General features: G+C 47.1%; 1 protein-coding gene across 1 annotated transcript in view; it reads left to right on the forward strand.

Moving 5' to 3' along the window:
- LOC135515529 (uncharacterized) overlaps window positions 1–18,305 on the forward strand; it is a 37,369-nt gene extending 19,064 nt beyond the window's left edge. Inside the window, exons 8-11 of the mRNA XM_064939146.1 lie at window positions 16,589–16,945; window positions 17,143–17,496; window positions 17,604–17,728; window positions 18,144–18,305. Coding sequence (XP_064795218.1) covers window positions 16,589–16,945; window positions 17,143–17,496; window positions 17,604–17,728; window positions 18,144–18,305 — 998 coding nt within the window. The remainder of the gene's footprint in view (window positions 1–16,588; window positions 16,946–17,142; window positions 17,497–17,603; window positions 17,729–18,143) is intronic.
- Window positions 18,306–18,607: the final 302 nt, after the last annotated feature.

The following is an 18,607-nucleotide window of genomic DNA, read 5'->3' on the forward strand; positions in this document are numbered from 1 at the left end:
ATCAATCCAATTGATCATGAGGGATGAGATGGAATGAGCTATTTGGAGTACAGATCCACTACCAGCCAACTTGACACAACTGTGGGAATCATTGGTGTTGACTTGGACCATCGTCCTTCTGGAACTCTCTTCATACCTTGTATCACTCTCATTTCAGGCCTCACTGATCTGAACAATTCTTGAAATTACTCAACCCTTTTTAGGAGTTGGGTCCTTTTCGGAACAATGAGGCAATTTCTGGGCAATATGTCTGTCAAGAGGACGGGGTTATCTCCTTTGGATCAACAGAACCATCACATGAACATGTTCTGTAAAGCCTCTCTAACTGTTTCCTTCTCTGGCTCTGTCCAACCCCTTTTCCTGTGGGATGAATGTCACGTCACAGTTTTGTTTGAATTTCAGATGAATAACAAATTCAAGCAAATGAGGAGCAGTGTAAGGTTTAAAAAGGAACAAACATGTGATGACAGACACACAGTAGGAGAGACAGACAGAGAGAAAGGGGAGAGAGTTGGATAGCGAGAGAGAGATAGAGAGACAGAGAGAGAGAAAGTGAGAGAGAAAGAGAGAGAGAAAGGGGAGAGAGTTGGATAGCGAGAGAGACAGAGGGAGAGAGAGAGAGAGACAGAGAGAGAGAGACAGACAGACAGACAGACAGACAGACAGACAGACAGACAGACAGACAGACAGACAGACAGACAGACAGACAGACAGACAGACAGACAGAGAGAGAGAGAGAGAGAGAGAGAGAGAGAGAGAGAGAGAGAGAGAGAGAGAGAGAGCGAGAGGAAGAGACTTTTCTTCAAAAATCAGGTGAGGCCATTTTCGATTGTAGATATTTCATATTTCCTTGTAGAGAAATGTTTATTATATTTATTAGATACATTTTTATTACAGGATTTGAAGGTTCCAGTGTAGAATAATCCACCATGTGTAGAACAGTGTAGAATAATCCACCATGTGTAGAACAGTGTAGAATAATCCACCATGTGTAGAACAGTGTAGAATAATCCACCATGTGTAGAACAGTGTAGAATAATCCACCATGTGTAGAACAGTGTAGAATAATCCACCATGTGTAGAACAGTGTAGAATAATCCACCATGTTCCCCTGCAAATGTTATGTTGAGGTTTTTCATCCCTACCCACTTCCAATACTTTAGAAACCGAACCTAACAATCACTGATTGTTCCTGTCTCTGAACAGGTGATAACCCTCTATGTGGGGAGCATTATCTCCACCTGTCCTGTCAGGTCATATCAGTAAAGAAGGAGAAGTTTACTGTGTGTGTGTCCCAGCAAACATGCCCACATTGGGCCGATACTTTCTTGCCAATCGGCTCCATATTATCCCCAAGACTTTGGCCCAGTGTGGCCCAGTGTGTCCCAGTGTTGGCAGCTCATATCTGGTGAGGACAGCCTTCACTATTCCTGAAATAATCAAATCAAAGTTAATTTGTCACGTGCGACAAATACAACATGTTTAGACCTTACAGTGAAATGCTTAAAGGCTCTAGCAATGCAAAAAAGGTATTAGGTAAGTAAAGAAATAAAAACAAAAGTAAAAAAAAGAGTGAAAAATAACAGTTGCGAGGCTATATACAGTAGAGTCTATATACAGTAGCGAGAATATATACAGTAGCGAGGGTATGTACAGTAGAGGCTATATACAGTGGTGAGGCTATATACAGTAGCGAGGCTATATACAGTAGCGAGGGTATATACAGTAGAGGCTATATACAGTAGCGAGGCAATATACAGTAGCGAGGCTATATACAATAGAGGCTATATACAGTAGCGAGGCGATATACAGTAGAGAGGTTATATACAGTAGAGGCTATATACAGTAGAGAGGCTATATACAGAAGAGAGGCTATATACAGTAGAGAGGCTATATACAGTAGAGATGCTATATACAGTAGAGGCTATATACAGTGGTGAGGCTATATACAGTAGCGAGGCTATATACAGTAGCGAGGCTATATACAGTAGAGGCTATATACAGTAGCGAGGCTATATACAGTAGTGAGGCTATATACAGTAGCGAGGCTATATACAGTAGAGAGGTTATATACAGTAGAGAGTTTATATACAGTAGAGAGGTTATAAACAATAGAGAGGCTATATACATTAGAGAGGCTAAATACAGTAGAGAGGTTATATACAGTAGAGGCTATATGCAGTAGAGAGGCTATATACAGTAGAGAGGTTATATACAGTAGAGAGGCTATATACAGTAGAGAGGTTATATACAGTAGAGAGGCTATATACAGTAGAGATGCTATATACAGTCGAGAGGATATATACAGTAGAGAAGCTATATACAGTAGAGAGGTTATATACAGTAGAGAGGTTATATACAGTAGAGAGGCTATATACAGTAGAGAGGCTACATACAGTATGGAGGCTATATACAGTACAGAGGCTATATACAGTAGAGAGGCTATATACAGTAGCGAAGTTATAACAGTATCAAGGCTGTATACAGTAGAGAGGCTATATACAGTAGCGAGGCTATAACAGTGGCGAGGCTATATACAGTAGCGAGGTTATAACAGTAGCAAAGATATACAGTAGCGAGGTTATAAAAGTAGCGAGGCTATATAAAGTAGCGAGGCTATAACAGTAGCGAGGCTATAACAGTAGCGAGGCTATATACAGTAGCGAGGCTATAACAGTAGCGAGGCTATATACAGTAGCGAGGCTATAACAGTAGCGAGGCTATATACAGTAGCGACGCTATATACAGTAGCGAGGCTATAACAGTAGAGAGGATATATACAGTAGGGAGGTTATGACAGTCGCGAGGCTATAACAGTAGAGAGGATATATACAGTAGGGAGGTTATGACAGTCGCGAGGCTATATAAAGTAGCGAGGCTATAACAGTAGCGAGGCTATAACAGTAGCGAGCCTATATAAAGTAGCGAGGCTATAACAGTAGCGAGGCTATAACAGTAGCGAGGCTATATACAGTAGCGAGGCTATAACAGTAGCGAGGCTATATACAGTATTGAGGTTATAACAGTAGCAAGGCTATAACAGTAGAGAGGCTATATACAGTAGCGAGGCTATAACAGTAGCGAGGCTATATACAGTAGCAAGGCTATAACAGTAGCGAGGCTATATACAGTAGCGAGGTTATAACAGTAGCGAGGCTATATACAGTAGCGAGGCTATATACAGGCAATGGTCAGTCGGGCTGATTCAGGTAGTATGTACATGTAGATATGTTTAAAGAGACTATGCAAATATGATGAACAGAGAGTTGCCGTAACTTAAAAGAGGGGTTGGTGGGTGATGGTGGGTGGCGGGACACAATGCAAATAGCCCTACTAGGCAATATGCGGGGGCACTGGTTGGCCGGGCCAATTGAGGCAGTATGTACATGAATGTATAGTTAAAGTGACTATGCATATATGATAAAAAAGAGAGTATAGCAGCAGCGTAAAAGAGGGTTTGGGGGGCACAATGCAAATAGTCTGTGTAGCCTTTTGATTACTTGTTCAGAAGTCTTATGGCTTGGGGGTAAAAACTATTGAGAAGCCCTTTGTCCTAGACTTGGCACTCCGGTACCTCTTGACATGCGAGAGTAGAGAGAACAGTCTATGACTGGGGTGGCTGGGGACTTTGACAACTTTTAGGGCCTTCCTCTGACACCGCCTGGTGTAGAGGTCCTGGATGGCAGGCAGCTTAGCCCCAGTGATGTACTGGGCCGTACGCACTACCTACAGTAGTGCCTTGCCGTCCGAGGCCAAGCAGTTGCCGTACCAGGCAGTGATGCAACCAGTCGGGATGCTCTCGATGTTGCAGCTGTAGAACCTTTTGAGGATTTCAGGGCCCATTCCAAATCTTTTTCAGGGCCCATGCCAAATAGGCTTTGTCGTTCCCTCGTCACAACTGTCTTAGTGTGTTTGGACCATTCTAGTTTGTTGGTGATGTGGACACCAAGGAACTTGAAGCTCTCAACCTGCTCCACTACAGCCCCGACGATGAGAATGGGGGCGTGCTCGGTCCTCCTATCCCTGTAGTCCACAATCATCTCCTTAGTCTTGATTACGTTGAGGGATATTATTCTGGCACCACCCTGCCAGGTCTCTGGCTTCCTCCCTATAGGCTGTCTTGTCGTTATCAGTGATCAGGCCTACCACTGTTGTGTCATCAGTAAACTTAATTATGGTGTTGGAGTTGTGCCTGGTCATGCAGTCGTAGGTGAATAGGGAGAATAGGAGTGGACTGAGCACGCAACCCTTGGGGGCTCCAGTGGTGAGGATCAGCGTGGCAGTTGTGTTGCTAACTACGCTCACCACCTGGGGGCGTCCCGTCAAGATGTCTAGGATCCAGTTGCAGAGGGAGGTGATTCGGCCCAGGATCCTTAGCTTAGTGATGAACTTTGAGGGTACTATTGTGTTGCTGTAGTCAATGAATAGCATTCTCACATAAATGTTCCTTTTGTCCAGGTGGGTAAGGTCAGTGTGGAGTGCAATAGAGATTGCATCATCTGTGGATCTGTTTGGGCGGTATGCAAATTGGAGTGTGTCTAGGGTTTCTGGGATAATGGTGTTGATGTGAGCCATTTCCATCCTTTCAAAGCAATTCATGTCTCCAGACGTGAGTGCTACGGGTCTGTAGTCTTTTAGGCAGGTTGCCTTCATGTTTGTGGGCACAGGGACTATGGTGGTCTGCTTGAAACATGGTGGTGTTATAGACTCAATCAGGGACATGTTGAAAATGTCAGTGAAGACATCTGCCAGTTGGTCAGCACATGACCGGAGCACACCTGGTAATCCTGGTAATCCGTCTGGCAGCGCAGCCTTGTGAATGTTGACCTGTTAAAAGGTCTTTCCTACATCGGCTACGGAGAGCGTGATCACGCAGTCTTCCGGAACAGCTGATGATCTCATGCATGCCTCATTTTTCCTTGCCTCGAAGCGAGCATAGAAGTGATTTAGCTCATCTGGTAGGCTTTAGTCACTGGGCAGCTAGTGGCTGTGCTTCCCTTTGTAGTCTGTAAAAATTTGCAAGCACTGTCACATAAGACGAGCGTCGGAGCCAGTCTAGTACCATTTAATCTTAGACCTGTATTGATGCTTTGCCTGTTTGATGGTTCGTCGCAGGGCATAGCATGATTTCTTATAAGCTTCCGGGTTAAAGTCCCGCATCTTGAAAGCTGCAGCTCTACCCTTTAGCTCAGTGCGAATGTTGCCTGTAATCCATGGCTTCTGGTTGGGGTATGTACGTACAGTCACTGTGGGGACGACGTCCTCGATACCCTTATTGATAAAGCCAGTGACTGATGTGGTGTACTCCTCAATGCCATTGGAAGAATCCAAGGGCACATTTTCCAGTCTGTGATAGCAAAACAGTCCTTTAGTTTAGCATCTGCTTCATCTGACCACCTTTTTATAGACCGAGTCACTGGTACATCCTTCTTTAATTTGTGCTTGTAAGCAGGAATCTAGAGTATAGATTTGTGGTTGGATTTACCAAATGGAGGGCGAGGGAGAGCTTTGTACACGGCTCTGCGTGTGGAGTACAGGTGATCCAGAATTGCTTTCCCTCTGGTTGCACATTTAACATGTTGATAGGAATGAGGTAGAACTGGTTTTAGTTTCCCTGCATTAACGTCTTCGGCCAATAGGAGCGCCGCCTCTGGGTGAGTGGTTTCCTGTTTGCTTATTTCCTTATACAGCTGACTGAGTGTGGTCTTAATGCCAGCATCCTTCTGTGGTGGTAAATAAACAGCCAATAAAAGCGTAGCTGAAAACTCTCTAGGCAAGTGGTGTGGTCTGCAATTTATCACAATATACTCTACTTCAGGCAAGCAAAATCTAGAAACTTCCTTAGATTTTGTGCGCCAGCTGTTCTTTACAAATATAAACAGACCGCACCCCCTCGTCTTACTGGATTGTGCTGTTCTTTCTTGCCGGTGCAGCGTATATCCCGCTAGCTGAATATCCATATCACCATTCAGCCACGATTCTGTGAAACATAGGATATTTCAGTTTCTGATGTCCCGTTGGTAGGATATTCGTGATCGTACCTCGTCTAATTTATTGTCCAATGGTTGCACGTTGGCGAGCAATATTGATGGTAACCGCAGCTTTACCACTTGCCTTCTGCGGATCAGTACAAGGCATCCAGCTCTGTGTTGTCTGTACCTGCGTCTCTTCCTCTTGCAAATAACTGGGATATTGGCCTTGTCGGGTGTTCGGAGAATGTGCTGTGCGTCCTGCTTCGTCTAATCCGAGGTGAGTGATCGCTGTCCTGAAATCCAGAAGGTCTTGTTTGCTGTAAGATACGGTTGCAGAAACATTATGTACAAAATAAGTTACAAATAACGTGAAAAATGGTCCTGACTATACTGACCACCTAATGGAAATGTATCAGTTGTTTCTCTTATGTACAGGTATTAATGTAATTGCTAATGTAATGAATAAACTGTGACATTTATGAGCCCTAATTTCTGTGAGGTGTTTTCACATATGATCCTGTTTAAAGTAACTGATCTCAGTCCTGTTTAAAGTAACTGATCTCAGTCCTGTTTAAAGTAACTGATCTCAGTCCTGTTTAAAGTAACTGATCTCAGTCGTGTTTAAAGTAACTGATCTCAGTCCTGTTTAAAGTAACTGATCTCAGTTCTGTTTAAAGTAACTGATCTCAGTCCGGTTTAAAGTAACTAATCTCAGTCCTGTTTAAAGTAACTGATCTTAGTTATTTTTAAAGTATCTGATCTCAGTCCTGTTTAAAGTAACTGATCTGAGTTCTGTTTAAAGTAACTGATCTCAGTTCTGTTTAAAGTAATTGATCTCAGTCCTGTTTAAAGTAACTGATCTCAGTTCTGTTTAAAGTAACTGATCTCAGTCCTGTTTAAAGTAACTGATCTGAGTTCTGTTTAAAGTAACTGATCTGAGTTCTGTTTAAAGTAACTGATCTCAGTCCTGTTTAAAGTAACTGATCTCAGTCCTGTTTGAAGTAACTGATCTCATTCCTGTTTAAAGTAACTGATCTCAGTCCTGTTTAAAGTAACTGATCTCATTCCTGTTTAAAGTAACTGATCTCATTTCTGTTTAAAGTAACTGATCTCAGTCCTGTTTAAAGTTACTGATCTCAGTCCTGTTTAAAGTAACTGATCTCAGTCCTGTTTAAAGTAACTGATCTCAGTCCTGTTTAAAGTAACTGATCTCAGTCCTGTTTAAAGTAACTGATCTCAGTCCTGTTTAAAGTAACTGATCTCAGTCCTGTTTAAAGTAACTGATCTCAGTCCTGTTTAAAGTAACTGATCTCAGTCCTGTTTAAAGTGAACTGTGGTAAAAAAGAGAAACATAACTCTGTTCTCTTTGTATTCACTCTGCCCCTAGCTTTACATTTACATTACATTTAAGTCATTTAGCAGACGCTCTTATCCAGAGCGACTTACAAATTGGTGAATTCACCTTCTGACATCCAGTGGAACAGCCACTTTACAATAGTGCATCTAAATCATTTAAGGGGGGTGAGAAGGATTACTTTATCCTATCCTAGGTATTCCTTGAAGAGGTGGGGTTTCAGGTGTCTCCGGAAGGTGGTGATTGACTCCGCTGTCCTGGCGTCGTGAGGGAGTTTGTTCCACCATTGGGGGGCCAGAGCAGCGAACAGTTTTGACTGGGCTTTGCGGGAACTGTACTTCCTCAGTGGTAGGGAGGCGAGCAGGCCAGAGGTGGATGAACGCAGTGCCCTTGTTTGGGTTTAGGGCCTGATCAGAGCTTGGAGGTACTGCGGTGCCGTTCCCCTCACAGCTCCGTAGGCAAGCACCATGGTCTTGTAGCGGATGCGAGCTTCAACTGGAAGCCAGTGGAGAGAGCGGAGGAGCGGGGTGACGTGAGAGAACTTGGGAAGGTTGAACACCAGACGGGCTGCGGCGTTCTGGATGAGTTGTAGGGGTTTAATGGCACAGGCAGGGAGCCCAGCCAACAGCGAGTTGCAGTAATCCAGACGGGAGATGACAAGTGCCTGGATTAGGACCTGCGCCGCTTCCTGTGTGAGGCAGGGTCGTACTCTGCGGATGTTGTAGAGCATGAACCTACAGGAACGGGCCACCGCCTTGATGTTAGTTGAGAACGACAGGGTGTTGTCCAGGATCACGCCAAGGTTCTTAGCGCTCTGCGAGTTGGACACAATGGAGTTGTCAACCGTGATGGCGAGATCATGGAACGGGCAGTCCTTCCCCGGGAGGAAGAGCAGCTCCGTCTTGCCGAGGTTCAGCTTGAGGTGGTGATCCGTCATCCACACTGATATGTCTGCCAGACATGCAGAGATGCGATTCGCCACCTGGTCATCAGAAGGGGGAAAGAAGAAGATTAATTGTGTGTCGTATGCATAGCAATGATAGGAGAGACCATGTGAGGTTATGACAGAACCAAGTGACTTGGTGTATAGCGAGAATAGGAGAGGGCCTAGAACAGAGCCCTGGGGGACACCAGTGGTGAGAGCGCGTGGTGAGGAGACAGATTCTCGCCACGCCACCTGGTAGGAGCGACCTGTCAGGTAGGACGCAATCCAAGCGTGGGCCGCGCCGGAGATGCCCAACTTGGAGAGGGTGGAGAGGAGGATCTGATGGTTCACAGTATCGAAGGCAGCCGATAGGTCTAGAAGGATGAGAGCAGAGGAGAGAGAGTTAGCTTTAGCAGTGCGGAGCGCCTCCGTGATACAGAGAAGAGCAGTCTCAGTTGAATGACTAGTCTTGAAACCTGACTGATTTGGATCAAGAAGGTCATTCTGAGAGAGATAGCGGGAGAGCTGGCCAAGGACGGCACGTTCAAGAGTTTTGGAGAGAAAAGAAAGAAGGGATACTGGTCTGTAGTTGTTGACATCGGAGGGATCGAGTGTAGGTTTTTTCAGAAGGGGTGCAACTCTCGCTCTCTTGAAGACGGAAGGGACGTAGCCAGCGGTCAGGGATGAGTTGGTGAGCGAGGTGAGGTAAGGGAGAAGGTCTCCGGAAATGGTCTGGAGAAGAGAGGAGGGGATAGGGTCAAGCGGGCAGGTTGTTGGGCGGCCGGCCGTCACATGAAGCGAGATTTCATCTGGAGAGAGAGGGGAGAAAGAGGTCAGAGCACAGGGTAGGGCAGTGTGAGCAGAACCAGCGGTGTCGTTTGACTTAGCAAACGAGGATCGGATGTCGTCGACCTTCTTTTCAAAATGGTTGACGAAGTCATCTGCAAAGAGGGAGGAGGGGGAGGATTCAGGAGGGAGGAGAAGGTGGCAAAGAGCTTCCTAGGGTTAGAGGCAGATGCTTGGAATTTAGAGTGGAAGAAAGTGGCTTTAGCAGCAGAGACAGAGGAGGAAAATGTAGAGAGGAGGGAGTGAAAGGATGCCAGGTCCGCAGGGAGGCGAGTTTTCCTCCATTTCCGCTCGGCTGCCCGGAGCACTGTTCTGTGAGCTCGCAATGTGTCGTCGAGCCACGGAGCGGGAGGGGAGGACCGAGCCGGCCTGGAGGATAGGGGACATAGAGAGTCAAAGGATGCAGAAAGGGAAGAGAGGAGGGTTGAGGAGGCAGAATCAGGAGATAGGTTGGAGAAGGTATGAGCAGAGTGAAGAGATGATAGGATGGAAGAGGAGAAAGTAGCGGGGGAGAGAGAGCGAAGGTTGGGACGGCGCGTTACCATCCGAGTAGGGGCAGTGTGTGAAGTGTTGGATGAGAGCGAGAGGGAAAAGGATACAAGGTAGTGGTCGGAGACTTGGAGGGGAGTTGCAATGAGGTTAGTGGAAGAACAGCATCTAGTAAAGATGAGGTCGAGCGTATTGCCTGCCTTGTGAGTAGGGGGGGAAGGTGAGAGGGTGAGGTCAAAAGAGGAGAGGAGTGGAAAGAAGGAGGCAGAGAGGAATGAGTCAAAGGTAGACGTGGGGAGGTTAAAGTCGCCCAGGACTGTGAGAGGTGAGCCGTCCTCAGGAAAGGAGCTTATCAAGGCATCAAGCTCATTGATGAACTCTCTGAGGGAACCTGGAGGGCGATAAATGATAAGGATGTTAAGCTTGAAAGGGCTGGTAAATGTGACAACATGGAATTCAAAGGAGGCGATAGACAGATGGTTAAGGGGAGAAAGAGAGAATGACCACTTGGGAGAGATGAGGATCCCGGTGCCACCACCCCGCTGACCAGAAGCTCTCGGGGTGTGCGAGAACACGTGGGCGGACGAAGAGAGAGCAGTAGGAGTAGCAGTGTTATCTGTGGTGATCCATGTTTCCGTCAGTGCCAAGAAGTCGAGGGACTGGAGGGAGGCATAGGCTGAGATGAACTCTGCCTTGTTGGCCGCAGATCGGCAGTTCCAGAGGCTACCGGAGACCTGGAACTCCACGTGGGTCGTGCGCGCTGGGACCACCAGATTAGGGTGGCCGCGGCCACGCAGTGTGGAGCGTTTGTATGGTCTGTGCAGAGAGGAGAGAACAGGGATAGATAGACACATAGTTGACAGGCTACAGAAGAGGCTACGCTAATGTAAAGGAGATTGGAATGACAAGTGGACTACACGTCTCGAATGTTCAGAAAGTTAAGCTTACGTAGCAAGATCTTATTGACTAAAATGATTGAAATGATACAGTACTGCTGGAGTAGGCTAGCTGGCAGTGGCTGCGTTGTTGACTTTGTAGGCTAGCTGGCAGTGGCTGCGTTGTTGACACTACACTAATCAAGTCGTTGTCATGTCTTATTATGTCTGTTCCTGTCCTTTCTCTTCACTCTGTCTCTCTCTGCTGGTCTTATTAGGTTACCTTCTCTTTCTCTCCTTCTCCAGCTGTTCCTCATCTCCCCTAACTAGCTCGTTCACCCTTTCCCCACCTGTTCCCTTTTTTCCCTCTGATTAGGTCTCTATTTCTCTCTCTGTTCCTGCTACTTTCGGTGTCAGATTCTCGTTTGTGTTTCTCATGCCAGAAGCAAGCTATCGTCTCGTTTGCTTCCTCCTAGTCCTATCCTGTCGGAGTCTGCCTGGCAGGTGCATCCTGTACACTTCTCACTATCTTTTGTTTGCACTGTGTCCAGTTCATCATATGCTACGTGTGATCAGGTACCACCGTTCCTCTGTGACCCGCACCGACCCAGAGCGACCTGCAGCCTGTCGCCGCTACCCAGCTATTCATCGGAGGGACTTTATGTTTCATTTGTCGCCCTCTCTGCGGGTAGTCTATTGTGCCATTGACAACGTCGGAAGAGGATCTATGCCATTCCTGTTTTTTCATTAAAAGAACTCTGTTTCTGTTAAACCGCTTTTGGGTCTTCACTCAAGTGCATAACAGAAGAATCTGACCAAGAATGGACCCAGCGGCTCCGGACCCGTTTCACTCCGCCGTCGAGATCCAGGGAGCGATGCTAGGCAGACACGAGGAGGAATTGTCTGCTGCTCGACATGCCGTTGAGACCATGGCCGCCCAAGTCTCCGACCTCACAAGACAGGTTCACCAACTCCACCTCGATCCACCGCCCACTTCCAGGGTTTCCGAGTCTCCGGAGCCCAGGATCAATAACCCGCCGTGTTACTCTGGGGAGCCCACTGAGTGCCGCTCATTCCTCACTCAGTGTGATGTGGTGTTTTCTCTCCAGCCCAACACTTACTCCAGGAGCACAGCTCGCATCGCCTACGTCATTTCTCTCCTTACCGGGCGGGCGCGTGAGTGGGGCACGGCAATCTGGGAGGCGAGGGCTGAGTGTATTAACCAGTATCTGGACTTTAAGGAGGAGATGATACGGGTTTTTGAACATTCTGTTTTTGGGGAAGAGGCTTCCAGGGTCCTGTCTTCCCTATGTCAGGGGAATCGATACATAACGGATTATTCTATTGAGTTTCGCACTCTCGCTGCCTCTAGTGACTGGAACGAGCCGGCTTTGCTCGCTCGTTTTCTGGAGGGTCTCCTCGCCAAGGTTAAGGATGAGATTCTCTCCCGGGAGGTTCCTTCCAGCCTGGACTCCTTAATAGCTCTCGCTATTCGCATAGAGCGACGGTTTGATCTTCGTCGCCGAGCTCGTGGAAAGGAGCTCGCGTTCTCCGTTGCCCCCCTCTCCGCATCACTGCCACCTGCCGCATCACTGCCACCCTCCTCCGCCGGCTCGGGTTCTGAGCCTATGCAGCTGGGGGGTATCCGCATCTCGGCCAAAGAGAAGGAACGGAGAATCACCAACCGCCTCTGTCTCTACTGCGGCTCCGCTGGTCATTTTGTCACCTCATGCCCAGTAAAAGCCAGAGCTCATCAGTAAGAGGAGGGCTACTGGTGAGCGCAACTACTCAGGTCTCTCCTTCAAGATCCTGCACTACCTTTCCGGTTCATCTCCGCTGGACCGGTTCATCTGCTTCCTGCAGTGCCTTGATAGACTCTGGGGCGGAGGGCTGTTTTATGGACGAGACCTGGGCTCGGGAACATGACATTCCTCTCAGACAGTTAAGGGATCCCACGGCCTTGTTCGCTTTAGATGGTAGTTCTCTCCCCAAGATTCAGCGTGAAACGCTGCCTTTAACCCTCACTGTCTCTGGTAATCATAGCGAAACCATTTCTTTTTAAATTTTTCGTTCACCTTTTACACCTGTTGTTTTGGGTCATCCCTGGCTAGTTCGCCATAACCCTTCTATTAATTGGTCTAGTAATACTATCCTATCCTGGAATGTCTCTTGTCATGTGACCTGTTTAATGTCTGCTATCCCTCCTGTTTCCTCTGTCTCTTCTTCACAGGAGGAGCCTGGTGATTTGACAGGGGTGCCGGAGGAGTATCACGATCTGCGCACGGTGTTCAGTCGTTCCAAGGCCACTTCTCTCCCTCCACACCGGTCGTATGACTGTAGTATTGATCTCCTTCCGGGAACTACTCCCCCGGGGTAGATTATACTCTCTGTCGGCTCCCGAACGTAAGGCTCTCGAGGATTATTTGTCTGTATCGCTCGACGCCGGTACCATAGTCTCCTCCTCCTCTCCCGCCGGAGCGGGGTTTTTTTTTGTTCAGAAGAAGGACGGGTCCCTGCGCCCATGCGTGGATTATCGAGGGCTGAATGACATAACAGTTAAGAATCGTTATCCGCTTCCTCTTATGTCTTCAGCCTTCGAGATCCTGCAGGGAGCCAGGTTTTTCACCAAATTGGACCTTCGTAACGCCTACCATCTCGTGCGCATCAGGGAGGGGGACGAGTGGAAGACGGCGTTTAACACTCCGTTAGGGCACTTTGAATACCGGGTTCTTCCTTTCGGCCTCGTTAACGCTCCAGCTGTCTTTCAGGCACTAGTTAACGACGTCCTGAGAGACATGCTGAACATTTTTGTTTTCGTTTACATGGACGATATCCTGATTTTTTCACCGTCTCTCCCGATTCATGTTCAGCACATTCGACGCGTCCTCCAGCGCCTTTTAGAGAACTGTCTTTATGTGAAGGCTGAGAAGTGCACTTTTCATGCCTCCTCTGTCCCTTTTCTCGGTTCCGTTATTTCCGCTGAGGGCATTAAGATGGATCCCGCTAAGGTCCAGGCTGTCATTGATTGGCCCGTTCCTAAGTCACGCGTCGAGCTGCAGCGCTTTCTTGGCCTCGCGAATTTCTATCGTCGTTTCATCCGTAATTTCGGTCAGGTGGCAGCTCCCCTCACAGCCCTTACTTCTGTTAAGACGTGCTTTAAGTGGTCCGTTTCCGCCCAGGGAGCTTTTGATCTTCTCAAGAATCGTTTTACATCCGCACCTATTCTTGTTACACCTGACATCTCTAGACAGTTCGTTGTTGAGGTTGACGCGTCAGAGGTGGGCGTGGGAGCCATTCTTTCTCAGCGCTCCCTCTCTGACGGCAAGGTCCATCCTTGCGCATTTTTTTCTCATCGCTTATCGCCGTCGGAACGTAACTATGATGTTGGTAATCGCGAACTGCTCGCCATCCGCTTAGCCCTAGGCGAATGGCGACAGTGGTTGGACGGGGCGACCGTTCCTTTTGTCGTTTGGACTGACCATAGGAACCTTGAGTACATCCGTTCAGCCAAACGACTTAATGCGCGTCAGGCTCGTTGGGCTCACCAGCGTTTCTGGTGGCCCACTCGGGAACGTGACACGCGTCGATTTGTCGCTGCTTGTTCGGTCTGCGCGCAGACTAAATCTGGGAACTCTCCTCCTGCCGGCCGTCTCAGACCGCTTCCCATTCCCTCTCGACCGTGGTCTCACATCGCCTTAGATTTTAATCACCGGACTGCCTTCGTCAGCGGGGAAGACAGTTATTCTTACGGTTGTCGATAGATTCTCTAAGGCGGCTCATTTTATTCCTCTCGCTAAGCTCCCTTCTGCTAAGGAGACGGCTCAGATCATTATCGAGAATGTTTTCCGAATTCATGGCCTTCCGTCAGACGTCGTTTCGGACAGAGGCCCGCAGTTCACGTCTCAATTTTGGAGGGAGTTTTGCCGTTTGATTGGGGCTTCCGTCAGTCTCTCGTCCGGCTTCCATCCCCAGTCTAACGGTCAAGCCGAACCGGCCAATCAGACTGTTGGTCGCATCTTACGCAGTCTTTCTTTTCGTAAACCTGCGTCTTGGTCAGAACAGCTCCCCTGGGCAGAGTACGCCCACAACTCGCTTCCTTCGTCTGCGACCGGTCTATCTCCTTTTCAGAGTAGCCTCGGGTACCAACCTCCGCTGTTCTCATCTCAGCTCGCCGAGTCCTGCGTCCCCTCCGCTCAGGCTTTTGTCCAGCGTTGCGAGCGCACCTGGAAGGGGGTCAGGTTGGCACTTTGCCGTTATAGGGCGCAGACTGTGAGGGCCGCTAATAAGCGTAGAACCAAGAGTCCTAGATATTGTTGCGGTCAGAGAGTATGGCTCTCCACTCAGAACCTTCCCCTTAAGACAGCTTCTCGCAAGTTGACCCCGCGGTTCATTGGTCCGTTCCGTATTTCTCAAGTCATTATTCCTGTCGCAGTGCGACTTCTTCTCCCGCGATATCTTCGTCGCGTTCACCCGGTCTTCCATGTCTCCTGTGTTAAGCCCGTTCTTCGCGCCCTCGCTCGTCCCTCCCCCCCCCATCCTTGTCGAGGGCGCACCTATCTACAGGGTTCGTAAGATTTTGGACATGCGTCCTCGGGGCCGTGGTCATCAGTACCTAGTGGATTGGGAGGGGTACGGTCCTGAGGAGAGGAGTTGGGTTCCCTCTCGGGACGTGCTGGACCGTTCGCTGATCGATGATTTCCTCCGTTGCCGCCAGGTTTCCTCCTCGAGTGCGCCAGGAGGCGCTCGGTGAGTGGGGTGGGGTACTGTCATGTCTTATTATGTCTGTTCCTGTCCTTTCTCTTCACTCTGTCTCTCTCTGCTGGTCTTATTAGGTTACCTTCTCTTTCTCTCCTTCTCCAGCTGTTCCTCATCTCCCCTAACTAGCTCGTTCACCCTTTCCCCACCTGTTCCCTTTTTCCCTCTGATTAGGTCTCTATTTCTCTCTCTGTTCCTGCTACTTTCGGTGTCAGATTCTCGTTTGTGTTTCTCATGCCAGAAGCAAGCTATCGTCTCGTTTGCTTCCTCCTAGTCCTATCCTGTCGGAGTCTGCCTGGCAGGTGCATCCTGTACACTTCTCACTATCTTTTGTTTGCACTGTGTCCAGTTCATCATATGCTACGTGTGATCAGGTACCACCGTTCCTCTGTGACCCGCACCGACCCAGAGCGACCTGCAGCCTGTCGCCGCTACCCAGCTATTCATCAGAGGGACTTTATGTTTCATTTGTCGCCCTCTCTGCGGGTAGTCTATTGTGCCATTGACAACGTCGGAAGAGGATCTATGCCATTCCTGTTTTTTCATTAAAAGAACTCTGTTTCTGTTAAACCGCTTTTGGGTCTTCACTCAAGTGCATAACAGTCGTTCCGTCGAGTGTAATAGTTTCTACAGTGCTGCTATTCGGGGGCTAGCTGGCTAGTGTTGATTACGTTACGTTACGTTAAAAGAACGACAATAGCTGGCTAGCTAACCTAGAAAATTGCTCTAGACTACAGGGGGGGGGGGGGGGTGAATGAGGACTCAACTCTTTGCGAGTTCTCTTCAACTCTTTTGTGGACAGACTCCTCTTTGCTTCACACTTCTATGTTTAGAAAGGAACCAAAATGCACCCTGGGATTTTACAAAGTGCAGGACAAGACACTCAATCAGAATGTGTTATCAGACAGCCAGATAAACATCCTTACATTTTGGAAGATAATAGATATAGACATAATTATAATCAGAAGATACTATTAACATGCACTGTACATGTCATTGCTAACAGAAATAATAGCAATAGAATAACTGCAGAATACATAATGATTTATTTGAAAATTGTACACCCAAGGTAGTCTACCGCTCCTCAACGATCCATCACCAACCTAACAAATGCACATTGAAAACACACGCAGGAAAAGTGTGGTCATGTATGCTGTGTGTGTGTGTTTATGGATGCATCATGCTCTACAAACTGTGTTTGGATGTGTGTGTGTGTGTGTGTGTGTGTGTGTGTGTGTGTGTGTGTGTGTGTGTGTGTGTGTGTGTTTCCACACCAGTGTGTACTGCATGTGAACAAATCCATAGATAATATGGTTGGGGTTGAGAAGGTGATGAAGAAAATGTACCTCGTGAATAATTTTTATGTTCACAGGATTCTACACACCTTCCTCATGTCTTCAGCAGTATCACCCCATTACCAACAATACAAACTGGACTGATGCCCAGAGTTACTGCAGAGCACATTACACTGATCTGGCTACAGTAGATGACATGGAGGACCTGAACAGGCTGATTACCAGTGTCAGTAGTTATAACTTGTGGTTCTGGATCGGACTGAAGATGGGAGACTCAATGAAGTGGCACTGGTCTCTCTACAGAGAGGGGGAGACTGAGTTCAGAAACTGGGACACTGGGACGCCCCAAAATGGTAACTGTGTTTTAATGAGTCCAGCTGGTCTGTGGAACGACGCCTCCTGTGATGACCAGCATCACTTCATCTGTTATGATGGTGAGTGTTTACATACTAATGATGAAGCCTGTTCTAAGTGCTGGAGCTGCCATTGAGTTGAAACAGACTCATGAGAGCTTTAAGTTGTTAGTCAGTTATTGATCTGTTATCAAATCAATGACAACATGTACTATAGATGATCAGTAGATGATATTTCTCTGGATATTTATATTGATCATTCAATTTGACTTTTGCAGGAAAACAAGACACCAACCTAACATACGTCTTAATTCAGGAGAACAAGAACTGGATAGATGCTCAGAGATACTGCAGACAGTATCACACAGACCTGGTCAGTGTGAGGAACCAGACTGAGAACACAGAGATGGAGAAGAAGATATCACTGAGGGGACTTCCTGTGTGGATCGGTCTGTTTCTAGACTCCTGGAGATGGTCAGACCAGAGTGACTCCTCATTCAGAAACTGGTTTCCAGGATGGCCTTCACCAGATATACACAACTGCACTCTGGTGTCTTCTGATCCTTCTTCTGATTATTATTATAAATGGATAAATGTGCCCTGTGTCCTCAACTATCCTTTCATCTGCTATGGTAAGTTACAACATTCTCCTACTGGTCTTAATAATATAATGATGACAGGAGAATTCTAATTCCCCCATGATTCGCTACTGTCATTGTGGGATTGTATTATCTTGTAGACTCAGCTGTGGAGACCCCTGAGAAACCTCAACTGAAGAGACATGTGGTGAGAATGAAGATGACCCCAAAGGATCAAAATCTGAACATCAGTGATCCTGCTGTTCAGGACACCATCTTACAAGATGTGAGTTTCCCCCTGTTCATGAAGAACCAACTCAGTAATGATACAAACTGTATAGATCACATCTCTGGTCTGGGTCCTAGTCTGTTGTAGATGACCTCCTCTCTGGTCTGGGATCTAGTCTGTTGTGGATGACCTCCTCTCTGGTCTGGGTCCTTGTCTGTTTGTCGATGACCTTCTATCCTGGCGGTGACCCCACTCTCCAAGGGTGTCTCATGGAGAGTGGGATATCCAAAAACACATTTCCAAAACACGCATGTATATTAAAACACATTTGAACATGTGTGAAATTGGACAAATATAAGCCTCATCTCCTCATATTTATAAATATATGGATGGGCCATGACCAACCGGTATAGACAAGATGCAATAGATGGTATAATGTTGTGTGTCTATGTGTGTCTTTGTGTTTCTCCAGATAAGGAACAAGCTGAATGAGCAGGGGTTACCTGCAGACACCAAAGTGACATGGAAAAAGCAGCCTGATGGGAAGGTCTTCCACAAGGAGGAAGAGGGGTCTCCCAAGAAAGAAGAGGAGGAGAAGAAGATGAAGAGGATGATGACAAAGAGAGAACTCTAATTATGTCAAATGTTCTCATTACATTTCTCTTTTTTATTTAGATTAATTCCCTGTACTGGGATGTATTTTCTCAACCAAATTAAATGTGTTTTATTAAAAACATTCTTTAATTATAAACATCAATAGTGTTTTATCATGATATGTTTTTCTTTATAATTTTTTTGACTTGGTTGTTTTATTACAGGGTTTGGTCTCAAGATAGACTTTTCACACATCATGTCTGTAAATGAGTTGTTTGTAGTTATGTTGATATTCAGGGCTGTGAAAGAGTATTTGTCTCCTTTCTAATCTTCTCAACTTTT

Source organism: Oncorhynchus masou, chromosome 27, assembly GCF_036934945.1.
Source record: "Oncorhynchus masou masou isolate Uvic2021 chromosome 27, UVic_Omas_1.1, whole genome shotgun sequence".
Taxonomy (NCBI): Eukaryota; Metazoa; Chordata; class Actinopteri; order Salmoniformes; family Salmonidae; genus Oncorhynchus; species Oncorhynchus masou.